Source organism: Symsagittifera roscoffensis, chromosome 3, assembly GCF_963678635.1.
Source record: "Symsagittifera roscoffensis chromosome 3, txSymRosc1.1, whole genome shotgun sequence".
Taxonomy (NCBI): domain Eukaryota; kingdom Metazoa; phylum Xenacoelomorpha; order Acoela; family Convolutidae; genus Symsagittifera; species Symsagittifera roscoffensis.
Genome location: NC_087064.1, coordinates 46,416,522 through 46,443,577, shown reverse-complemented (window position 1 = coordinate 46,443,577; position 27,056 = coordinate 46,416,522). Strand labels below are relative to the sequence as shown.

At 45.7% G+C, this 27,056-nt stretch overlaps 1 protein-coding gene and 1 pseudogene across 1 annotated transcript; one reads left to right on the top strand and one right to left on the bottom strand.

Annotated features, from left to right (window-relative positions):
- Nucleotides 1–27,056, top strand: LOC134841735 (adenylate kinase 7-like). The gene is made up of 2 exons (XM_063857773.1): nt 1–315; nt 26,820–27,056. Exons 1-2 carry the CDS (start codon nt 1–3, stop codon nt 27,054–27,056), a joined length of 552 nt encoding a protein of 183 aa, XP_063713843.1.
- On the bottom strand, nt 22,233–22,407 carry LOC134843009 (U2 spliceosomal RNA; annotated as a pseudogene).

Below are 27,056 nucleotides of genomic sequence, written 5' to 3'. Positions count from 1 at the left end.
ATGGTCAGTACGAGGAGTGGCACCGAGAGCAAGAAACGAGAAGATGTGGGGGAAAAACAGGTGGAGCCCACAATCGAAATCGACCTAGAGACACCAGACCAGAGCGTAGATGAAGTGGAGAAGAGGACAACGGAATCCACACCGATGCCCCACGTGGAAGACCAAAGTCCAAAAACCGTGGAGTTTTCACGAATAGACGCATTGGAAGACACAACAGGCAATACCCGAGAGACTGTGAAAAACGACTCTCAAGTGAAAAAGACATCCTTCACAGACAAGTTTGCAATGATGGTCGGACTCAAATCGAAAGAAAACGTGACTGAAGAACCAAAAACAGAAAGAGCACGAACATTTGGTACAGTGAGCACGAAGGCGACAGAAGCCGGCCAGAATGAGGAACAAGCTAAAGCAGAGGCTACGGCCGAAGAGAAACCGACGGCTGACCATGAAGAGACTACCATTGAGCTGGGCGACTTGTTGGCGAAATTAAATCAGATCGACAAAAGACTTAAGAACAGTGAAGAAGACAGAGAGGTGATAAAAAAGGAGATAAGATACAACAAGCACGAGTATCTAGACAGTTATTTTAACCTAGCTAAGGCAACAGAGGAGAAACTCAAGGAAATGTCAAATAAGGTAGAAGCCACCAATGAAGAACGAGAAAAGAACATCAAAACAGACATGCAACAGTTGAAGAACCGATATGATGATGTCAACAGCCAATTAGGGAGCCTGGAAAGGAGAATGGACACAATGAGCAAGAGTCAAGCCGAGAGTTCGTGTGCAATACAGGCGAAGTTGGATGCAATCTTGAGAGGTTCTACTCCACAAGAAAGACCGGCAGCGGATCGTACGCAAGGCACCAGAGTTGACTTTGTAGAACCACAAAGGAACAAACGGCAATCGACACCGTTGCCCTTAACCAGGGATGCGATAAGCATAGCACCAACAGCTGCGAAAACAATAATGAAGAATGGAACGTCGAATACAACGACTGGTCCGGGAGATGCAACAGCTAACAGCAACACAGGACCGGATGCTATGACATGGGCCAGCACTTGGGAGATGATGAACAGGACTCTAGAGGCCTTCGCCACGAGGAACACTGACTCGAGCGACAGGAGAGAGGGAAAAACAAGAAAGACATTCAAGAAGCCAAAAGAATTCAAGGACGACTCCGATGGATGCATTGACACTTGGGTGGAAGTGATGAGATTACATCTAGAACAAGATAACTTGAGTGACGAAAGACAAGCATGTACAGCCATACTGAGCAACTTGGAAGGAACGGCATTAAAATGCGTGGTCGCAAAGAAGGAAGAAGAACGCGACACCGCGGACAAGATCTTCGAGATATTGCTGAATCGATTCGGGTCAGGCATGAAGGGTCACCAAGCGATGATGCGATTTGAAAAGAGAAGGCAGAGGGACGACGAGTCAATAGATCGGTTCCTAGATGACCTCGAGAGCTTGAGAAGGAGGAGTGACCCAGAGGAGTCGACAAATAGACGGAACTTTAGCATTGCCTCGAAGTTCATCGATGGGGTGAAAAGTGATGACTTAAGGACAATGTTAGCAACATACTACACATTGTCGAAGGACAGCGCACCCACCCCAGAAGAAATGAGACAGAAATCAAGAGAATACATGCTGATGAAACCTAAGAAGTACTCATATTCTGAAAACAGGAACACGCAAGGGGGAAGCCAACCCCAGAGGTCATCATGGTACAAACCTAGAGATGATATGGACGAGCGCAGATCATGCGCGAACTGCGGGTCAGCGGATCATCATGTGGCTGACTGCACAACGTACAAACAAGGCATGAAGAGCCTAGGTTATGCACCGGATGAAGAGGATATGAGCCAGATGGAGGAACACGAGTACTATAATGGCTTAATCATCAAGATAGGCGCCAGATGCTTCTTCTGTAACCAGGAGGGGCACTTCAGAATGGATTGTCCCTTGTTCTGGGAAGCGGTCAAGGACCAGAATCACCCCAAACATAAGTTGGCATTAGCGGCGGTGGAGAATCAGCGGAACAGGCAAAACGAGTTTGAATCTAGGAACTTAGGAGCACCAAACACCGAATTGCCGACGAAGACAGTGAAAGCTGTAACACATGTTAGCGGTGCGTTAGAGTCCGCGGCCGGGAGCTCTCTAGAGATAAATTATGAGAAAGCGGCGACGGAAGCAATTGCCAAAGTGAAACAAGATCTGGCTGCGAAAGAAATAGAGCAACGACTAAAGTTGGAGATCGAAAGACAGAATTTTAACGAAGCATTAACCGGATCGAACTCAGTACCAGAGGCTAGAACGGGCTCAACAAAGAACGGGAATTGTAACACCGTGAAAATGGTGACAGGTAAACCTTTTGGAATATCGAAAATCGGAGCAAGAATAATGTCGATAATCACAGTGGGCGGCCACGAAGTAACCAGAAACTTGAGCGAGCCAAGCGACCAGACGATAATGCACATTGACGTGTATGCAGACTACTTGAGTGGAATAAGTCCACAAACGACTTCTAGAGCGCTCAGAGCACTACTCACGAGAGGGGGCAGCAAGTCGGTACGTGTTGATAATAGGTACACTGAAGCTTATGGTCCACACGAGGTGATGCTAAATATAGATGGAATCAACATCTATACCAAGACGATGATAACATGCGACGAAGACCTAATTGGACAAATCTATGTAGGGAAAGAAGAGTTGAAAGTAAGATCGATCGGACACTGTGCCATGCTTGAAGAAGATGCAATGCACATCGGGACGGAAGCAGACGTGACAGGGCACGTGCTAGACATAAATGGCAAAAAGACTCAGTTGCGTGGATTACTTGACACGGGAGCAGTCTTGAGCGTCATACCAATCGAAACATGGGAAAAGATGGGCTTTGACAAAGGTGACTTGATAGACTCGAGAATACGGCTGTCAGCTGCAAACAAAGGGGCCCTACGGGTGCTGGGCAGGACGCCGATAATAGCCCTCAATTTGGGGGAACGTAACCTGTGGATGAGCTTCATCGTGGTAGAAAACCTAGATGAATCTGACCAATTCATTTTGGGCAGAGACTTCATCAGGAATTTCGACGTAACGATAGATCTAAATAATGCAATGTTCAGGATACGGAACCCGGATAGGAGGTACGCAATCAAACCGGTAAATTTAATAATGGCAAATGAGAACAAAGCACCGGTATTCTTGAGTAGGAGAGTGAGGTTAAAAGCTAATGAAGCGGCAATCGTAAGCTTGAGGATGAAAAATTATAATGAACTAAGTGACAACAAGCAAGTGTGTATAGTTCCAAATCCTAATAGTCAAAGCGCTGCTGTTTTAGGGAGATCATTTTCGATAACAAAGAGCGGCCTCTGCGTCAGTGTCTTGTTGAATACCCTTGATATACCGATCACGATACAGAGAGGGAGGAAGCTGGGATATGCTTTACCGGTTAAAACTCGATATGAAACAATTGAAAACTCAAAACAAAATGAAGTTGTTGATTGTCCCAACCACAGGGACAAAATTTGTATCTTGAGACGATTGCAGAGAATAAAAGATTCTTCAGGTCTTATCAAATCACTTAAGTCAGAAACGGACGATGGGCTCTCGAGCTGTTCGAACTTTCCAGAGCGACCCACACCAGATGAAATGCAAACTGATAAACCGGTTCTGCCGGAGATTGAACATTTAAGGGGCAAACTGAAAGATGAACAGCTCGAAGCTATCAAGGACGTACTAGAGCGGAACGAGGAGGTTTTTTCAAGGCATAAGGCGGATATCGGGTGTTGTAATTTTGTTGAACATGAAATAGAACTTGAGGAAAACGCGGTACCACACAGGGAGGGGGCGAGGCGCATGACCCCACACAAATCGGACGCGTGTAGAAAAGAAATCGAAATGTTACTAGAGTATGACATGATAGAACCATCCAAGTCACCGTGGGCGTGTGGAGTAGTGATGGCCAAAAAGAAAGGCGACCAGTTAAGGTTTTGTTGTGACTTTCGATACCTGAACTCCGTCACGGTGAAGGATGCCTATCCCATACCTAGAATTGATGAGAGCCTCTCGAAGTTAGGTGATGCGAAATTTTTTACGACTCTTGATTTAGGCTCGGCCTTTTGGCAGGTACCATTAAGGAAGCAAGACAGGGACAAGACAGGGTTCGCCTGCGAGTTGGGTCTGTTTCAATGGAAACGGATGCCGTTTGGACTCTGCAATGCAACAGCCACGTTTCAGCGGCTGATGGCACACGCGTTGATAGGCGTGACGAAGAAGTACGGCAACCTGGTAATGTGCTACGTGGACGACGTGGTAATAGCAACGCCAACACTAGAAGACCACATCGAGAGGCTTGACGAGGTGTTCGCGTGCATGAAAAGATCGGGGCTGAAGTGTAAACCATCAAAGTGCGAGATACTCAAGGACTCGATTAAATACTTGGGCAGGATGGTAGATAAACACGGTATCAGACCTGATCCAGACGCCGTGGAAGCAGTCCTAACCTGGAAATCACCGAAGACGGAGCACCAGCTGATGAGCTTCCTGGGTTTCGCCAACTATTATAGAGAATTCATCAAGGGCTATGCGGACAAGGTATACCCGATGCAACAATTAATGAGACATAAGGGCAAGAAGTTCACGTGGAACAACGCGGCAGAAGAGTCATTCCAGAGAATAAAGAAAGAGCTGTGTGAGGCACCAGTACTGGGTATGCCGACTGAGAGGGGGATGTACGTGCTAGACACGGATGCGTCAGTAGTCGCTATTTCTGGGATTCTCCATCAAGAACAAGAATGGAATGGGAAGACAGTCTTGAGACCAATAGCATACGGGAGCAAGGTCCTAAGTGACACAGAAATGAAGTACGGAGCACCGAAAGCAGAGATGTTCGCGGTGGTCACCTTTGTCGAAAAATACAGAGCATACTTAGGCAGTGAGCCCTTCAAGCTGCGAGTCGACAACCGAGCACTAAGCTGGCTGAAAACGTACTCAATGGACCAGAGCTATATTGGGAGGTGGATAGTTCGCTTGGATGGATACAACATGATAATTGAGCATAGAACGCAAGATAAACATCAGAATGCCGACAGCTTGAGTAAGAAGACGGAGTTCTATGAGAGACAAGAGCAAAGAGAAGCAGACAGACCTGAAATCAAAGATGGCTTCTCATTCATGAACAAGGAAACGTACGACAGTCTTCCACTCACGAGATGGCTGGACAAGTCAGGCAAACCGATTGAAGATCATCCCGAATTGCCGAAAGAACCTCTTGAAAAGACCATCTTGAAAAAAAGCAGAGGGATTCCGATAGGAATAATGCTCAAGTCCAAGATCGTGAGGGAAACACTCAAGGCAAACGGTTATGATCTCATCCAGGTAGAGGAGGGAACGGTCCGAATAGATGAAGACTTAATGAGGTTGCTTGAGAAACTATCAGATGACAAGCCCGTGATCCAAGGGAAAGGTCAGGAGGCACCGGAATTAACCATACTTCGGAGAGAAGAAACAGTGAACAATACTGACGTCTCAAAAGGAAGCATCACTGATAGCAAGAAAGTTGTGCGATCACTAGTTGAAAAAATCCCCGAAAAAATTCTGGAGCAGACAAAAGTCAGGGATAAGAAAGTAACATTCAGAGAAGAAGTTGAACACCTGGGACTAGATCAAGAGTCCGGGGAGTGGTCCAGATTCATGGAAGAAGACGAAACCGGAGAAGGGAAATTGTCCGGGGAGCGTGAAGAATGGGATGAAGACTCGGATGAGAGCAGAGAAGACCAAGACAGTCTATGCATGATACTGGCGGAAGAGAAGATAAGACAGCACGACAGGGAATTACAGACGGATCCATCTTCAGGGACGTACAATCTGGAAATACAAGAGGTACGAGGTGGTGAAGAGCTCGAGAAAATAGCAGTTTCAAGAAAACCACTAAGGGAACTATCGTGCAACTCAAACGTCAGAACGAATCTGGTACCAGAAGACGACATGAAAATCGTGAAAAGGATGATATATGTGAAACTGAGCGATGACATCCACAACCCTGTGAGATGAATGGACAGATCATGGCGGTAAAGGAGCACGTTAAGGCGAGATACAGGCTGTCTGACCTAATAAGGGCCCAGAAGAATGACAAAATGACAAGTAACCTCTCCAAATGGATCCATTCGGGAGTCAAGGAGAAGGGGGAACTTGAGGAAGACAGCTACAAGATCTTGAGCCAGTTCTACAAAGAAAAGAGAGACTTACTTTATCACACAGCTGAAGGGGTGGTAGCGTGCAAGAGAAGAGATGAGGAAAAAATATTACACAAACACAACCTCATCATACTACCACAATTGTACCAAACGGAGGTGCTTTTCAGATCACACGACCAGATGGGCCACCAGGGGATAGATAAAGTACAACAAAGGATACTTCACAGGTTTGACTGGCCGGGAATGAGAAAAGCTTGCGAGAGATGGGTGAGTGCCTGCCTAGCATGCCTTCAAGTAAAAGACCCAAGGAAGATGAAGTTTCCCCTCAAGTCTGTCGAGAGTTCGGAATTCAATGAGGTGGTGCAGATAGACCATCAGAAAATCTGCATGACGGAGTCGGGTTATAACCAAATACTAGTTATAATAGATCACTTCACCAAGTTGGCGGAAGCGGTTCCGTGCCAGACAGCCTCAGCAGAGGAGACATGTGATCACCTGATAACGCATTGGATATCGCGGTATGGTTGTCCAATGACTTTCCAGTCGGACAACGGCAAGGCTTTTGTGGGGGACTTGACAAAAGAATTGATGAAGAGATCACACATTGCTCAAGCACACTCGACGACCTATCATCCACAGACCAATGGGTTGGTAGAGAGACAGAACAGGACACTGGTCAACATGCTCAGGGTGTACTGCTCGAGATACATGACGGACTGGGACAAATACCTGCCACAGGTAGTAGGAGCCTATAATAGTACTCAGCACTCAACGACGGGTATCAGTCCTTTCATGATGTTGACAGGCAGGGAAAGGGCAATGCCTATAACATTCTTCTACCCGGAGTACGAAGGGAAGAGGACGTCACCTCAAGCATACGTGAAGGAAGCGATCAAAAGACAACAAGAGCTAAACGAGCTATGTCGGAGAAACACGGCGCAAGCGCAAATGAGGCAACGCAAGAAATATGACGAAAAGATACTAAGAGCAAAGCCATACGAAGTGGGCCAATACGTGTGGGTCTTCCAAAATGTCATACCGCCCAAGGGAACAAAGAAACTACTCAAGAAATGGAGAGGACCATTCATGATTACGGAAGTACATCAACAAGGACGGTTCTATCGCTTGAGTACAGGGCGAGCAGCACATTACGAAAATCTGAAGCCTCACGTCCCGTCCCCGGAGGACTGGTGCCTACCAAAAGACATGGAAGGTCTTGAGTACCTGGTGGTGGAACCAGCGTGCGAAGTGAATGAGAAAGGCACTAGAGAGAAAAATGATGGTAATGAGAACTTGAGTTTGGACGACAACGAAAAGATAGAAGTGGAGTCGGATGCAGGTTCATTTGTAGAAGAAGACTGGAACGACCCAGAGCAAAACGAGGTACCGAAGTGGATGGAGCCGGATCGACCAACACCACCGGAAACCAGGACTGGCAATCGTAAACGAACAGGTATGAGGTACAATAGGTACGGGGATGACTTCTTGATCGATAAGATACAGCCAGACAAGTTGGGCGATGAACTACTAAGCGCAGGCGAACTGGAAGCCGAAGAGGAATGGCAGGTCATTGACGATGGTGGACATTATCCGCAGGATGATTACTCGACGCCAGAATTGGAGACGGATCTCGAGCAGAGTGAAATAGAAAGGAGGGAGAACACGAACTTGAGGATTCTAGAGTGGATGCGTGATGTCAAAGACGAGAGCCGCGAAGGACAAAGCATTCAGCAAATCGATGTATCAGCAGCAAATTACATGAAGACAGAGGACCCTCTTTTCGGATGGACAGCAACAGACAGGCCACTGGACATCCCTAAGGACAATTCAGACCCGACTACATCGACGGGGACGTCGATAAATATTTTTGTCCGGGGAGTGGGGTAGGACTTACCCACATGGAAAATTTGATGATAAAGAAGCTCAAGGAAGTGAGGGAAACAAGCGGATTGGAACTGGAGGAAGAAGAACCAGAGCCTACCATAGGAAGGAATTTCAAAACGAAATTCGAAATACCCAATGAATACTCAGAGAACATCATGATAACGGATAGCGACTTCATCCTGTCAAACAGGACCAGCGCGATCTGCATCACGGCGGACATGAGTTTCAAATCAAGATTGGAGGCTGACTTCAAAAGAGAGTACCAGAACGTAGAGTTTCTGTTCAGACAGAGGCCAGGACTGGGAGGCATAGCAGCGCTTCCACCGTCAGTGGCACAAGTCCCGGGCAAATACCTCTGCTTCCTAGTAACGAGAGTCAACGACAGAAACACAATTGATCCCGAACACGTGATATTGGCACTGACAAGACTACGTGACTTCATGATTGAAAGAGGAATAGTGGAGGTCTCGATGCCGGTGTACGACCCAAACAGGGGCAAACTGAGCTCGAGGGAATTGTATGCTATCCTACATGTGGTCTTTGCAGAAACAGAGATAATGGTGCATCTTCACAAGAAGTACTACTTGAGCATCGCCTGAGTCGGGTACATGGAGGTATCAGGTCGGGTGTGAGGGAGGAGTCTTGAGTTAGGTACTGGGGTGCGGCGCAGGTAAAGGGATCTTAAGATGTGATTGGCATGACAATTGAATTTTAAAAGAAAGAATTGATGGTGCTAAAACATAAAATGAATCTGCATGTTCTTAAGGGAAATCCAATTGAATTGTTTTAAGTGATATGAAAATGATAAGATTTTAACCATACTGGTAAAAGGGGGGTCTCTAGGTTAGGAACATGACATGTCAAGTTTCAATATGCTTTCTGTTTTCAGATCAAGTTTGAAAAACAAAGTTGAAAATTCAACTATACTCAAGCGAGAAACAGAGAGAGAAACCTTGATTGAACTCGCAATAATCGGCACTTACGGCAAGTATTTGCAAGAGAACATTTCTAGAGAATTCTTGAATTGGGTAATACTTGAGTTGGTAAGGTAATTCTTGAGTTGGTAAGGTAATTCTTGAGCTGGTTAACATCTACCTACAAACATCCCGAAGTTACAAAGAATGGCAGACCGATTCTGGAACTCCGTGCCCGCGGCCCTGAGGAAGCCCACTCTTGATGAGCTGTACAGGCGCCTGAGGGACTTGGACTATACCCAAATAGACGAGAGAATGGCGGTGATGCTGAATGCCATCCTCCAGTTGGAGGACCAGGGTGAGTGCAGGGAGTCTGCAACGGAGGCTGTCTTGATGATCGGCTACACCACCGAGGGAATATCGAACCAAGAACAGACCAGATGGTTGTCTTGGAATGTGGATGGAGGAGTAAGGGGTTTTGACTTGGCAAGGAATCCTGGCCTGAATAACAATACCGAGTATGGCGCAGGGGAATTCCCACTACCGACTAGGCCAACAGTAAGGTCCACCAGCCAGAGCTCGAGTAGGGTGCCATCGATGTCACGAATGCAACAGACGACCGAGGCATATCCGGATCTAGGTGTTCTAAAGAAAGAGCTCGAGAAGACGCAGAAGGAAAGGAATAAGGCGAACCTCGATCGGGATCAGGCAAATCTGGATCGGGAGAAGGTTCAGCTGGAAAGGGACCAGGCGGTCAATGAGCGAGACCAGGCTCTGAGGTTGCTTGAGATACAAAAAGCTGAGCATCAACAGGAGTTAAGGGTGCGGGAGAACGCCGCAAATCGTGATCAACTGAGGTCGGAATTAGACAGAATAGAACAACGACAACGCGAGCTTGATGCACAGAAGGGAGCCAGGCCGAAGGAGCGAGTGGTCACCAGCTCGAGGCCAGAGTCACGTATGGAGGTGGATGAGGCCCCACGAGCAAGAGCACGGTTCAACCTTGACCGCGAGGCCCGTGAACACATGAGTGAAGGGTTGGAAGTTTGGATACCGAATGACGCAACGTCTTCCTTGCGTAGCCTAGAGACGCAACCCATACGCCCACTGATGGATGTGGAGCTGCCGGGATATACCCCAACCTCGACCTCGAGTGACGGTCAGGTGAGCGGCGGCTCATCGCGTCTGAGAGAACTGGGCGAGAGATTGCGACAAAAGAGTCGTGAGAGTTCGGCAAGACCGGAGCTTCCCCCGACGTGGAGGGAGCAGCCGGTTAGGAGTGTCGTGATCTTGAGTTATAAGAAGAATACAGAGGGGAGGTACCACAGGCACAATCGGCTGGACTGGAGTACGGAGCAGAAAGCTAGGAGAGACTGCTTTCATGATGCGGCCTGGGTGCAATACATGGCGCCACCCCGGGTACCAGAAGGTGCGGTTCATCTAATCGTAGGGGACAGCCTGGTGCGGGTGTTGACCCGGATCCGATCGCACTGGCAGACGGGAATCTTGAGTTTCGCTGGAGCTGCCACGCCACAGATGTTAGCAACGCTTGACATGCTGGGGATGACCAAAGTATACACGGTGACCCTGATGATCGGGACCAACGATGTATCAAGGGGTGAAGCGAGGAAAATAACAAGGCTGCACGATAAGGTGAGCTGCCTTCTTGAGGAACTGAGGATTCAGATGGACCCCATCCTGTTGACGATATGTACTGTCCCCTACAATATGATGTTTGATCAGCACGCCTTGGAGATGAACGAGAAGGTGCGGAACCTAAACAAGGGGATAAGAGACATCCACCGGAAGAGTGTGCTCCCTGTCAGACTGTTGGACGTGGCAGAGCGCATGGAGAAAGAGGGATTCCCTGAAGACACCTCCAGTGATGGAATCCATTTTGATAGACCGAGGGGAGCAGAGTGGCTAAACGACGTCTTCCAAGAACACATAAATGCGCTGGAGGCGGATCTGCTAGAGACAGCCCAATTCACTTTAGGACCACCTCCGAACCCACCATTCCTGGCCTCAAGGGCCTTGTCTGGTCGCTTGGGACCGAGAGTTGACACTAGAGACAGTTCAAGGAGCAGCCAGACCAGATTGCAGAGTGCCACGCCAATGGAATCTGAGGAGGTGACGTCATCAACACCTCCAAGCTCGGCGATATCCTCAGTGGTAGTGGCAGAGAGCAAACGGGAAAATAAGTCTATGGAGACCGCTCGCTTGAGATATCCTGAGAAGGTGAAAGAACTGGATCTAGAGAGTTTGGAATGCAGGCAAGAATTGGCGGAAACCCTGGGGATCGAACGAGTATCACACGAGGATTTGAATAGGCATCATTGCGTGGACTGGTTGAAAGCTCATGAGGCGCACTTCTCGAGAGCGAAGTTGATGGAGACCACAGACCTGACGGGAATTCCCACAAAAACGATCATGGGACCCATTAACTACAGACCTCTCAAGCTGCTGGGGAGTCCGGGACTTATAGCAGAACCTCCCAAGCACCGAACTAGCATCGCCAGGATCAGGTTGGCAACCCCGGCACAGTTGAAGGTGGTAGACAAGCTACTCAATCCGGGAGGAACGGGATTGCCAGATGCCGCTTACGAAGGCTCGAAATTGGCGGAAGATCCCAGGTACGGGAAGCCCTTTGGGAGTACCCAGCTGGCCAAAACCCTGGCAGTGTATGATAGAGCAGACCCAGCTGCTGCGAGAGTAGTCATTGTGGCGGGATCAGACTTCGAGGGAACGTCTCCCAAGTTGTTCTGGCCGGAGACTTTGATATACTCTTTGCCAGGAGCTGAATTGAATCAGATGTTAACTCTGGTAGTGGCAATAAAGTCGGAGATGCCCTGTGAACCTGAGCTGCTGTTGTTTGCAGGGATGAATGATCACCTGCACGCGATGGGACTTCTTGAGCAACTAAAGGGCGATGAAATTCCGACATCGAGGAAGATATGGGAAGCCATTCAAGCGTTGTTTGCGGCGATGAATGAAGTGCAAGAGAATGTTGTCTCGAGATTCGGGTCCAAGACGAAGGTGGTGTTTACCACATCCCCTGGATACGCGAATATGCCACCCGCCCTACAGTTCGTGTACGCGGTCTTGATCCTGATAGCAGAAGGGAGTGAATGGCGGATTCTAATGGCAGCCCCCAATCGGGAGTTGGAGCCATCGAACCTGAGGCTTCGCAAGTCAGAATTGGCGGCGGCATGGGCGGATATATCTCATGCACTGAGGGGCTTTTATGGACTAGCCGACATCCTGATCGTATTAGACGAGGTGCTCTTGCTAGAGATATCGAACTTTGCCAGGCAGCTCAAGTTCAGCCCAGTCATCGGGGACGATCACCCGGCGATAAGCAAATTAACGGCCAGCCTGTGGTTTCGGAGTATGGATGTGAAGATCACGAACTCCACCAGCAAGTCTAGAGGTCCCAGTAACGAGAGAAGAAATGTGGCCGAGACGGAAAAGCAATTAGGATCGTTGAAATATCGTTTGACTCAAGAGAATGGCTGGTGGCCATTTTTGACACCAAGGCTGGAGAACGCCACGAATAAGACAAGGGAGGAAGCACCACTCCTCGTGAAGCAAGTCTGGAGTTTCCTAGAGAAGCAACTGGAGCTGGTCGAAGTAAGAGACATGACGGTGGCTAGATTTGTCTCGGCTGCCAATGAAGTGACGATCGCAGGGTTCTGGAGAGAGCACGCCAAAGGCGAATTGAAGACTCGGAGGGATTACGAGATTCTCAAGTTCTTGAGTCCTTGCTGGGAGAAGGAATTCTTGGCAGGAATATTCGGTACCACGGCGACTATCTTTGGAGCCTTCGTGCAGGAGATACTGGGCATGCCCATCAGCCTGCTCTTGGCCCTGTATTTGGTCTACCCCAGATACTTGTTCAACATGGGTCCAGCATACATGTTTAGTCGGGGAGTGGAGACACTTCGAGTTGATGGGTACCTGGCACTAGTGCTCTTGACCCATGGGGAATTGGTGTCGTTTCATCGATTAATGGAATATGGAGAGCCTCTGTCTATGGGGAGAGTCCACACGAGCATTGAAACCAGCTCCTACAAGTGTGCCGCAGGATTGAAGACGTTGCTAGTGCAATACCTCATGATGCAAAATCGGCACATGACGGGTGAAGATGAGAATCCAACTTCGAGAGAAGAATGGAAGAAGACGAACAGAGGGCTGCCTCTGCTGACGGACCTATGCCTGGCAATGAGGTCGGACCCAATGGGGATAATCCGGGGCCTAGAGGAGGTGGTGACCTGCATTTATGGTCCAGCAGTGACGTACGCGTTCCCAGACCCCCTGGTGACAACGTATCGTCACTCTGTAACGCACTTGAGCCTTATCAGTATACTGGATGGGACGGCGTTAAATTGGTGTCAGCAGGAGGTGCTCAGAGGGCGAATGAGCAACACGGTACTCTTTGGAAAGGTGAAAGATGCCGAGCTGATAGTGTACAACTTCAGGGGGCAAATGCAATGTAGAATGGGAGGCAAGCGAGAGGGTCCCATTGAAATGTATCCCAAATTCTGGAACTTGAACCCATTGACGGCGGACGGACGAGAAATCTTGAGAATTCCTGCCTGGAAGGAGTGCTTCGCACTGGTGAAGAGGGAGCTGGAGACCATAATGGAGAAAGAAATCCTCCCGGCCACCATGCCTGAGTTCCCAATAGTCAGGAGGATGACCTTAGGAATGAATAGTCCCTTGGTAGTTCCCTCCATAATGGCGAGGATGACGACGGAGGAAATGCAGAGGGATTTCACTGATGGCTGGGACCCCCTGTTCATTGGCTACACGGCGGCGGTCTACTTCCATACCAGCGAGATGAAGGTAAATTCGTGGACGACGCAAGCGAAAAAGAGTAGAGGTTCGCAGCCCCCAGGGTATGAGGTGCGGAAGGTCTTGAGAACTCTAGAGAAGGAGGGACTTGAGAACATGTTACCCATATGGGATGATGGCAGGATGATCGTGATGGAGGGGCACGTCGCACTGGTGGACGACATGAAATTTGCCACGAGAAAATATAAGGCGCCCTATGGCTTGGAACAGGTGGAAATAAGACAGGAAGGAACAGAACTAGATGCAGCAGGTCAACTGCATGTAGCACTGACGGAATACAAAAAGCTGGATCCTACGACACCATCACCACTGTCCGTGGACACACCTGGAGACAAGAGGAGCGGACCCGTCGAGGACCGATTTAAGAAAATTCTCGAGAGAAGGAGACATGAGTCAGAAGAAGAGAGTATGGATGAAACTCTCAGTGAAGCCGGTGAAGACATGGAAGTGGGGAATACGCCTGAACCAGGGCCATAAGGGGAGGAGCTCACCACTCAAGAGCTGTTGAAAGATTTGAGCGAGGAGAATTGGGCAGATACTGCCACACCACCCCTGATTCCGTCTCCCCGGAAGGATCTGGAATTGCCATTGGCAGGTGAGACCTTCAATATGGGGATGTTACTCTTGAGCTCGGAGGAAAGGGAGAAGAACACGTTCGAAGGGAACAGGGACATATTCTTGGGATCTCTCGAGGATGACGCTTGGCAGGAATTCCTGGAGGAATTCAATCGAGAAGTGGGCAGCGAGACGACGCTGGACAAGTTCAAGAAGGAACTGTGGGACGCAGTAGTGAGATTCGGGGAACCGCTCCTGATAGGAACGGGCCTGGATGAGAAAGCAAGAAAAGAGCTGCTGAACAAGCTAGTGGAGCTGAGGAACGCACGATCGAAGACTAGAAAAGAGAAATGTGAGGACAGCTCTACTCTGAAACAAAAAACTGTGGATAAAATGGTTGATGATATAAAAAGGGATAAAGTTGGGACTAGTAATATGATTAAAAGTACTAATATCCTTAAGGCTCGAGCAGGGGGGAGGCAAGAGTTGGAAGGAGTGGATGGAGAGGTCGAATCAATGATGATAGCCACAACACCCTCGAGCAGAGATGTGAAGACTCGCAAGAGGAAGAGAGAAGTGGAAGGATGGGGTAGTCCTTCAGTGGATGCTGTTTCGGAAGGAAACTTGAGAGAGACGGCGCCCATCGTTTTGGCTCGATGCAAGACGGCGGCATACAAGAACAGCTCGGAGCTCAGGAAACCACTTGAAGTAGAAAAGGAAATAGAGGTTTCCGCCAGTTCGACGTCAGAAGAAGACTTCAAGCCTCAGAAGATAAACGTGAAGAGAGGTTCAACGAAAGGACAGGTAGGGGAAGTGGAGATCGGCAAAGAATGGATCTCGAAGGCACATCAGGACATGGGCAAACAAGTGACGAGTGATCCATTGGAGAGGAACAAGACGAGGAACACTTCCCGGACGTGGTGGGTGGCCCTCGAAACATTGAAGGAAATGGAGGACTGCTTGAAGAAGTTGGACAGTGGAATAGCTCGCAAGCGACGCAATTGGGCCACCCAGCAAAAAGCCGAGGTTAATAAGATAGAGATGGCAAGTCATCTGAAGAGGTCCTGGCAGAGTTTGTTGAAGGATCATTTTGAAGAGGCGATGAGGACATCCTCATCAGCACCGCCACTAATGGCGAATCCCTTCGTTAGAACTGCGGGACAATTAATGTTCACCTGGAGTCTGGTGGGAATAGAGTTGGAGACATTGACCTCGTATGACAGGCTGAAGTTGGGAAGCAAGAAGCTAGAGGTGTATCAGGCACTGATGCAACACGTGGCCAGGGACAATTCAGGCTTGAGCCTGGCTAGAAGAAAAGATGCCACATGTTTCTTGAGATGGATAATGTCAATGATGTCTGATAGCACCATCCTGGCATGCCACCAGAGAGCAAGTGGAAGTAAAACCATGGAGAAAAGAGTCTCAACGATCATCTTGAACGTATATCAGAGTACAGGAATAGAGAAAGAAGATGGTTCCAGACTATCCTTAGAGAACCATCGAAAGCTGGACGAGGTACGGAGGTTCTCTAATAAGAAGTTCGAGGAAGAACATGATGTTCACCGTAACCTGGCCTCGTCAGAACAGTACTCGAGACTCAGTGAGAAGGGGGAATACCAATATGTGTCTGGAGTGATGGGAATAGCCTACAATCCCTTCTTAGACTCGGAAGCTGGAGGAGCCCACAGAAACCATGAGGTAGCGGAGCTACTGAAGTTTTGGACAGAAAGAATAATGGAAATAGACGCGGTGGAAAAAGAGGGGCCGAGCCTGGGCCTGATTCTTGAGAAAACACCAGAGGTGATAAGCATACCGCGCTCAAACAAGAGAGTTGAAGTGAACATGGGCGGTGGAAATGGCTTGTTAACCACGAACTTGGGAGTGATATGGAAGCTACTAAGACCCTCCTGGTGTCCACATCCCCATGCGAGTCTAATCGAGGAAACCACCGAGCGAGTGAGGTTAGCACCAACGGAAGATGAAGATCTGGCGAAGTTGAGTGTGCTACATAAGCTAATCACGCCCCAGATGCAAGAGCCAAGCGAAAGGACGAGCGACCCCGGGTCAGCAAAGAAATTGGAGCCGGGTAGCTGTCTGGATTCGACGTGTGGGAACGGAGAGCACATCTGCGATGGACGGTCATGCGTCAGAATACTGTCGTTTCAAAAAGAAGACCTGGTCACTTGGTTCGAAGACATCACAGAAAGGGAGAAAAGTGAAGTGCAAATAATAGCGGAATGTTACACGAGAACCACGGTGAATATAGCGACAGCTCTCGGATTCTTCTCGAGAATGTGTGGTCTGCAGGCACTGGAGAGACTGGAATCTGAACATCATTTAGTGACGGCGTTGAGCGTAGAATCATGGCCCGGGGTGTTGCAGGTGACTCAAAAACACATCCGGAGCTGGAAGGTTGGTCTTGAGGCGGAAATGGGATTTCCCATGAGCGAAGCTTATGGCTTGCCATTGAACGCGAAATCGCTGATAGGGTCAATGATGGCCAACTTGTGCGGAAGTCACTACCCGCTACACATGGCGATGGTGGAAGTGTCCAGCCAGAGAATACTGGTGGACAAGGCCTTCTCAGTGCCCAAGTGCGTGAGGTTGGCTCGGATGTCGCATCACTCGCACAAGTTGTTGAGAAAAATCAAAGGGACAGTACCAAAAGAATTGAGAGATGACTTAAGCGAAATCTGGGGAGAAGATCTTCTGAAGTTGGAAAGAGAAAACACAAGCGATCACGAGAGACAAAACGTGATCGGAAAACCTGTGGGAAGTACTCCGAACCTGGAAGATAACGACACGATGCACGAGAAAATGATGGAGCTTGATCCTCTCTTGGAAGCCTCAGGGGAGCGTAATCTCAGGAGCATTGAGATCTCTCATGGGGAATGCCCATGCCACTGTTTGGCACAAACGGTGTGGTATCCAGATCACAAGAACCTTTGCCTGGTGTGGGATGTGGAAGAGATTCGGTCGATCGGACTACCGGATCACCGGCAGAAGGTGACGCTCTTAGTAGTGAGTACGATGTTAGCTCTGAGATGGATAGAAGAGAATATAACGAAGTATCGGGAGGCGACGACGCCAACGGCTGAGTCAATATACGCGATAGACTACAGCAGGAGACTCGAGTTGTTTGAGACTGCGTGCAAAGTATTCGCCATACCGACGGAAGTCAGGCACGTATGGAGTCGCTTGAGGTACTTTCCATGGTTTCGGGCGACACTGACGTCTTGGTTGTACATGACAACGAAAGATCACATGAGAAAACATCAAAAAGAGTATCGACAGTTCCAGGCCGAGATTGGGCCGGAAGCTTTCAAGAGACCCCTGCTAACCCATCGTAATGCGATCACGACAGGATGGAAAAGAGTGGGTAAGATGTCTAGAGACAATACCAAAGCGAGGGAGTCGATACTAGAGGAAGACCTGGCGAAGAACGTGAGCTTGAGCCTGCACAACTCCTTTTGCTTGAACCGAGAAGCTAGGGTGAAGGCACTACCCAACCAAGCAAAGAGGTTGCAGGAGCAGAGAGAATGGATGCGATCCTATGAACAGCTGAAGGCTTGGGAGGAGATTGTGATTAGTTCCGATGATGAAGAGGAACTGTTGAGACAGTTTGCCGCATCTAGCACTTCAGGATGCAGTACCTCCAAGGCGAAGAGTACGAGATGAATGAGCAAATCGGATGGATCTTGAGTCTTGAGAGGGAAGGGGGGCTTGAGCGTGGATCCGAGTGAAACTTGGATTCACGAAAAAGAAATTTTAACAAAGCAAATATTGTTACTAATATACTATATTTATTATATAAATCGAAATGCTGCATGACAATTTCCTGATTGAATAGGACAAAAGAGATTTTAAAATGATTGGCTTGAAAAGCGAAAATTCAAGGGTGCAGGTGTATGCAGATTTTGGTTGCTGTTTAGCAATAGTGTGAAAATTTTAAATGGCTGTAAATTTTGGGGTGTAGATAAGCTTAAATCTGCTGCAAACTTCTGTAAATGACCACTGGCACTGTATCTTGAGCAACACTCGGTTTTTCTGGGACTCACCGGCAGAAGACAGCGCGCGATGAGGACATCGATCTCGAGTCCGGGGAGTATGTGCCAGTCGGTCATATTTGGAAGTTTGACCTTGAGAGAAGCAAAAAACACTTGATTTTGGAGTGAAATTTAATTTTTCAAAATTTCGAATGGAACCTGTCATGCACGATTTTCTCGCGATAACTGAAAATCAGAAAAAAGAAATCAGAACAATTTCAGAACGATTGAGTCACACACGCGGGAAAGTTGTAAGAAAAAGCAGTAGGAAATTGCTATTCGCAATTTCCATCACTATCATAATCGAGAGTAGAGCTGTCCCATCTGTGACAGAGACGAGAGCATTCCCACGAATTGGATTATAGCGACTGGAGTATTATTCGGAACTGGACTAGAGTGAACCTTCGGTGGAAAGGTGGACAACTCGAGTGTCCTAATGGTTCACAAGAAAACTATTGTCTAGAGTATAAACTCGTTCTCATTGTTAAAACTATAAAACATTAGACTCATTTAGTTACGTTATTTAATTCTTGAGTTAACTACCGACTGGATTATTTCCCACTTCTTGAGCGTGCTACTATGTGAGTACAAATTTAAATTCCTAGAGTGTGTTTTATAATTGTTATGTTGAGGTAAGGTGAGTTTTAGGTTGATCCATCTGAAATGGATCAAAGTTCCACTGTCTAATAAAAAAGCAACTTAACGGATTGTTCCAACCCGGTTTTTAACGGCGTTCATGTATTTTGGGTATCTAGAGACCTAAGTATGGGGACGTTTCTAATTCTAGAGTGGGGGGATATTTTAGTAGTAGCCTTTAAGCTGTAACGGGTCGTAGTCTCATGTCACAAACGAACCGAACTGGCTCCGACCGTTCTTGAGGTAGAAAAACACAAGAGATAGTGTCCCTGACCCTTGAGCCAGTGGTTATAGGGCCTATTTTTCTTAAGCCTCATGTGTGACTGCAGTAGACGAATGTTACACATTCTGCCAGATTGGCACAGAGCAACCTTCCGGCGACACGAGGAAAAACGAATAAAGGCCTTAGGAAAGAAAAAGTATTGCGAAGGAGGGTAGGAATATTCTAGAATTTTTATTTTTAAAATTTCGATTGAAGAGTGGATAATTCTCAGAAATACAAAAAAGACGGCCATTTTGACGAAAAACGACGAAAAAAAAGAACAACGACAAATATTGTGGAAAACGGTCGCACGCGAGACGAAAAATACGAAGCCTCTTATCGTGGCAACAACACACGATAAGACTCTTAGCTGCGGAAATTGGTGGAGAAGGAAGCTTCAGTGGGGAAGGAATATTCCACGGAACCCTCCCGTGCCACAAATTGGAAGAGATAAGAACGTTATCTCAGGAAGATTACGGGAGCGGAGGCTTGGTCCCCCAGAGACTGTTTTATGTGAAGGGACTATATAAAACTAACTTTGTAGCTACTTGGATGTCGTAGAAGTCTGAATTAACACCGGTATAATTTGATATTTTAGAATATGAGTAGCTAGAAAGAGGAAAGGGTCAATCCATCTCCAATGGATTTAATATAGAACTGTCACACAAAAACATATTAAAATAGGTTGTTCGAGCCGTGTTTTTAATGGCAATCACGTAGGCTGAGGATCCGAGACTCAGCTATGTGGTTGTGTTCGCATGTAAACGAAAGCTGATCAAAAGTCGTTTGACTGATGGCCTAAAAATGGTAACTTTTTACTTAGCCCTAAACAGACCAGAAAATCAACTGGCAAGGTCGAGAGGGTGAAAACCGAGTAGGATTAAGGTAACTGACGCCTGCCAGTCGTTAATAGGTACTTTTTCTACGCTCCGTTGCTGTGTAGTATTTGGGCGAATGTTACAAAAATTTTGCATTTTTCGTTCTATAATGACTTTTTGGGCTTACAAAACTGTAGTCCTGCGCACAGGAGAGAAAGAGGTATTTTTTACAGCAACGGTTTTCATCATGTTTTATGTCATAAAGAGCGCTGTTACGAATCTGCGGACGATGAGACATGTAGCTGCAAGTACTGCGGTTGTGTGATTATCTCAGATATGCACCTTGACACTTGTGTCGGTTTCTCACAACACAGAACAATCCAGCAATACAGCAGCAGCAGGAAATTTACAGGTTGACACTGATCCATGAGCGGTACTGATATTGGAAGTGGAACTGAATAAAAACACTTTTTTTTCCACTTTTTGTCTCATTGAGATGTTGAATTAACATATTATTATTATAGCTGTAGAATCATCGTGTTTCACTTTACTGTTGCAGTGGTCTCAATTGCAAGCAGACGTTGATCCAATGCGGTTGCGTTGTGATGACATACCGTATATGATACAGAATCAACTTTTACACAAACAATCAGATATTGCTAAGTTATGGTCCCAAAACTTGTATTCATGCTTTGCAAATAATTTTTTTAGTCCCTTACTTTAACAACTCCAAATGACAGCAAACACCTAAAAAGGACAGCAAACACCTAAGAATTGACTCAAATTATTTTTCAAAGACACTAGCAAGTAACAGCAAAGATTATAGTTTTCTCTGCCGCTGTAAATCGGTAGCCTTAACATCAAAAATTCCAGTTTTTTCCGATTATTAAGAACGGTCAAAGTTTATCATATTTTCAACACTACTTAAACCTTAACAAAAAAATTCTCTGAGCCAAAAAAAACGAAAAAAAGAAAGCCTGGAACGTAGTAAAAACAATCAGAGAACTTCTCACATGTACACCGTGATTATGGAGTCCCAGGAAAAAGATGTCCCAGCATGATCTTTTCTCTGTGCCAAATAGGATATAAAATAAAAGACACAACAAAATTGAAGACAATATAGTCAAAACTGATAGACGAGGTCTGCTTTGACGTAAAAATCATGCGTACATTTCAGTCATTGCAAGGGTTAAGTAATTATTGCAGTAAATACAAACTTGTGACTTGAAAGGAATATAATTTAGAAGCCAAAACCGGTTCCAGTTGTGAAGTATTGGACAGAGGAGCTCCGAACTTACAAGATCGGAACTGAGCGACAATTATTTTTTCTGCTGCATTTTCCGCCTGCTGATCAATGGGAAAATATCAAGAATGCAATCAAGGACACAACTGGCATGATCCTGATTAGAAAAAAAACGTGATGGCAAGAACAACAACGACCTCCGGGGTTCTATACTGACCCGCGTACAGAAATAGAACGCGGGTCAGGATAGTTTGCAAAACTATCCTGGCCCGAAATAAAAGGAGTAGTTTTGGCTTCTTCCTCACCAATATTGTCTCTATACCAAGAGCTTCATGTTGGACTGCTGTTTGCAAAAATACTAGCTGGAAAAGTTGACATCGACTGGAGAAGCCATGTAAGCATCACTGACGTTGGAAACCGAAGAGCTCAAATGACACGAAATTTCGTCTGCAAACAAATGCGTCTGAAGAAGTGCGAGTCGGATTTCTGGTTTTGGGCATGTCGTCATGCTAATCTGTACAACGAATACTTCAAATGTGACATATTGTTTGACCCAGAATGCAAAAACAGACTTCTAGGAATGTACACAAAGTTTTTCAAAACTCGCTACAACGAAAGGGACACATGAACTTGGCGCATTTTATGCGAATGCAACAACTGTAGAGACCTGAAGAAACTTACACTTATAACTGAAAACTAAACTTTGAACAATGCAATGACTGGGTTTTATGCGAACCCTTGGATTATATTCCTAAATCCTTTGTTATTATTATTATTATTATTATTATTATAAAGGAATATTGGCTTCTTCCTCACCAATATTAAAGCGACGACCGCTCCATTGTAAGACCGGGACAATCGTTGAGTCAACTTAAGCAAGCTTCGGTGTCAACTCGGGAAGGAAAAATCAGTTTAATTTTGGTGCCAGGCAATGCCCAGCATACCAGATTTTAAGCTGACAAGAACACATGATCTTAGCCAAATGACCGAGTTTCTACAAGATTGTACAAACTGGTGTATATCCACGCGCCTGGAAGGTCAGCAAAGTCACCCCGATTCACAAAGACGATGACCGCTCCATTGTGAGAAATTGTCGCCCGGTATCACTCCTGAGCATCCCGTCTAAAGTACTGGAGCGATGCATATTCAATGCCTTATATCCTTATGTTGCTCCCTAGGTACACTCGAATCAATACGGATTCAGATGCAAGCAATCTGCTTCTTTGCAGTTACTGGTCTACCTTGACGGTATCTATCGGGGATTAGATTTGTCTGAGAATTCCCTTTGTTCACTTTTTTTAGACTTTAGCAAGGCATTTGACAAGATCAATCACCAACTGTTATTGCAAAAACTCAAAGCCCTCGGCGTCACGGGAAAACTACTTGGGTTGCTCAAGTCTTACCTCATTGACAGGCAGCAATACGTCACAATTGGCTCTAGCAGCTCAAGTACGCGGTGGATTTCCATTGGAGTACCGCAAGGATCCATTCTTGGTCCTTTTATAGTTTCTTAGTTACTGCCTTGACCTGACTCACGGGACTAAATCATCCGTGTTCTCATTCGCAGACAACACGAAGCTCCTATCAACAACTCCTGCTGGTAAGGAAAGTTCGTTGCCCGACGATGCTACCACTCTCTTCGTTTGGTCCGAGAAAAACGGGCTTCCGTTTAATGTCGGCAAATGCAAGCTGTTGGGATTTCAGAAACCAAATCGACCTCGTTTTACATTGGGTGATCACGAGCTGTCATTGGCATCCTCACTCCGAGATCTTGGCGTCTTTGTCTCCGATAGCCTCTCATGGAAGCTCCATGTTTCCGCGAAGTGCAACAAAGCTAACAAGTGCTTCTTCCTCATCAAACGAAACAGTGCACATTCAATTCGCCTACCCAGCGTCTCAACCTGTACAAATCACTTATTGTTCCGATATTCTCTTATTCTTCAGCTGCTTGGTACGCATCGAAATGTGACATGGTTATTATCGAGCGTGTTCCGCGCCGAGGCTCAAAGACCTATCCTATGCAGACAGACTACCCGCCTGAATATTTTACCGGTCTGCTTACACCTTCAAATTGCAGACGTTCTGCTCCTATCTGGCATCATGTCCGGAAAATATGACTTCAACTGGCATGAGTTTGTTAAACTTCATATCCACCGCACAACCAGGTCAAGTGATCGCTTGTTATTTGAACTACCTTCGATCCGTCTTGAGGTCCAGCGGAATAGCTTTTGATATCGCGTGCCAAGGTTGATAAATCTGCTTCCAGAATCGATAGACTTTTTAAACCCCTCTTGGATTAAAGCGACGACTGCTCGAAATCTTCTGGAACTACTTTAACGATCGGTAAGATGTTGATATTCCATGCAGCTGGAGAATTGGATGTTGGTGCCTCTTATGCAGATAGTCTAACTGCAGACTGCCTCCTGTCAACGCCCATCCCAGACTTGACATATCGTCCTCCTGACTGGATCCCATACTTCATTAAGGACTCTGAGTCTTAACGGGCCAATGGCCCCTCAACCGTTGGTTGTAAAGCTACAATAATAATAATACAAAAAAAACGTGGACCTTCGAGTCGTCTACGTCCCTCGATGCTAATGGCTGTAGACCAATTTCTGAGATACATCCCAAACTCGCAGGCTGCGTACCCAGCTGGAAGAACGACGAAACAGGTCTTTGCTATAAAGCTCTGTATTGAACGCGCAATCTCCAAAATCTACCAAGATGTGAATCATCTACTTCTCGACATGTCCGTTGCCTTCGACTGCTTCGACCGCAAAAAACCCCTTCACGACATCGGCAAAACCTTGAGCCTAGATGCTCTATACCTTACGTCTATTCTTGTTAACAACACTGGAATACGTGTTAAAACACGCGGAAGTGTAGTGATCTAATTATTACTAATGTGGGCGTTGCATAAGATGATTGTTTCAGCGCATGGTTCTTCATTTGTTGTCTTGCCTCTAGCCTTTTTATTGAGAGTTTGGATATAATCAACAGTCAATTTTTTTCATACGATCACGGCTATTCTATTCCCAAAAATGATTTTGAAAAACAAGACCACCGCTATTCTTATCCGTATGGGTATAGTCCCGATAAAGTCACCACAGCTGACATCACGAGCAAAAGTGGGTTTGACTTTAAGTACGCTGACGATTTCAGCTGGGTTAACCGTCTAAAAGCCGAACTTGACTGCATCATGACTCTTGCCACTACTTGGCTTGCCAACTCGAAAAGGGATGAATTTCAAATTTCAAGGAGCACAACCGACTGGAAGAACTGCAAAGTCCTTGGTACTTTACTTGATGCGGAATCAGCTATCTGACATAGACGTAGACTTGCCGATGTAGCTTTCATGATATGCAAAGTATTTTTCAAGAAAAACAAAATCTCCTTGAACACCAAATTGGGAGTCTTCAACACCTTCATTTCTAGTGTTTTCCTTTATAAATGCGAACTCTGGAAACTAACCAAATAGCTGATCGACGACGTAAATATCATACAGAGACGCTTTTTCATGAAATCTTTAGTATCGTTCATCGTAACATCATCACGAACGAAGACCTCTACAAACGTACCGATTAAGAACCACGGAGTACCCCTATTAAGCGCAAACGTTAAGTCTGGTTCGGCACGTCGTTAGACAAGAGACAGACTAAAGCTAGACAAGCGCGCAGATCCCAACTGTTAGACAAAAATCGTAGGTTACACCTGTTCAAAAAGACATTTATTCTCTGAACGTTCCTCAAAGCATTCAAATTGCAGAGACATAACTTATCACCGAGGACAGAAAAGAGTGGAGAAAACTCACAAAAGTACCAGAAATCTAGTTCACTCTTAAGACGAAGATACGCCAAAAAGTCGTGATTCAAACGACATTAAAAATTTCGAAAATTTTCCCAGTTTTGAGGGAAAAAGAAACACTCATTTTTTATCATATCTTCGTATTATTTCAAAGAAGATGCAATAGTGGCAACTTTTGGAATAAAAATCATCCTAAGATTTCTATTTTTTAGTAAAAATTTAGTAAGGTTGTGATTCTATCGATGAAACGCAAATGATTTGTTTTGTATGTTTTTGCTGTGTTTGATAATCATAGAAAATTACAGTGTGACTGACACTTAAATATTAAAGTTTTTTTTTGTTTAAAACTTTTGATTCTTAGCCTAAGTTCGGGCGAATAAAGCAAACGAGCAGGCGTACAATAGCTTATTAAGGCTTAATTGAAGTCGCGAAAACTTAGTATTACCCGATTAAAGTTAGTTTTTGGGTTTCTTTTCAAAACTTCTGCAAAAAAAATTTTTTGATTTTTTTTTTGGATTTTTTTCTAGTAACTTTTCCTTGAAAATGTTGTCCATTCTGCCTATTTTACTATGACTGTCAAATATGCCGAAGCTTTAGTTTTTCAGATCATATTATCACACCACGCAGAAAATTGAGAAATTTTTTTGAGAATATGGTCAGAACATTCTCTGCTGTTTCACAGTACTTGCCTATCTTGGTTATTTTTAGGGAAAGTCTAGCAAATGTTCAAAAATTACTGGTGCCTTTTCAATGTCGCCTATTGTATCATACGCTAGTATGGCCCTATCCAGTTAGTGCACGGACCGTAACTTCACGGAAGGGCTCATTTTGTAATTTTTTTTTTTTTTTAATTAATTTCTATTAACTTAAAATGTAACTGAGCTATACTTCTATAAAAAAAATTCGTTATATAAGCAGTTAAAATGATTTTTTAAAACTATTTAGCCACCTATCCGCAAAATTCTGTGCTGGAAACTGAATAATTTGCTAAATTTATCTTGCTTCATTTTTTAAAGGTTTCGAAATGTCAGAAACAGAAGTAATCGTAGAGCCAAATGAATCTAACACCGAAGGGTTGCAGGACGGAGACAATGCTCACCCGATGTCGTCTGCTGGTCCCGACTTTCCTCTAATTTCAGCAGAGGAAACTGCTCGCATTGAGCGCGTTATATCCGCTCATAAGTTGAGAGAAACACAGCCTAAGGTTGCTTTTTGTTCCAAGTAAACGAGGATTTAATTAACTTTCAGCTTCAAGTCAAATAAACCATTGCGTGAACCTCATTTTGATCTAAAAATGTACGCTTGGCTTTTTTGTTAAATCTAAAGAGATGGAAGTAGTTTTGAAAAACAAAGAGATGAATTCGTTTAGTAAAAAAAAATACAGATTAGATTTATAATTCACAGCTGGTATAATATAATGTTTTATGACTGGAACGAAGAACAAACCTCTTAAAGAACTTATGGTTTTTGGTTTGCTGTCAAATATAGACTTTCTGCAGGTTTCGGGGTCTTGAAATTCGCTGCTGGATTTTGATGTTAAAAACGTGGAAGAGGCATGTGAATCGCACCACTGCTATTAATTTTGAAGGAAACTTTTTACGTCTAGGGAATAGTAGAGATGCAATCCTGGCCTCTCAAAGCATATCTGGATGCAACGTTAGTTCCAGTTTTGATGCAAGGCATGCTATTGGTTGCAAAAGAACGGCCTTCCCGGCCCATTGAATTTCTGGCTGCCTTCCTTTTCAAAAACAAGGACAAATGCGATCCTGTGGCTATGATGAGACTGCGTAACAGCCAGGCAGCCGTTTCTGAAGCTGCAGAGAAAGCGCAACCTGTTGACTAA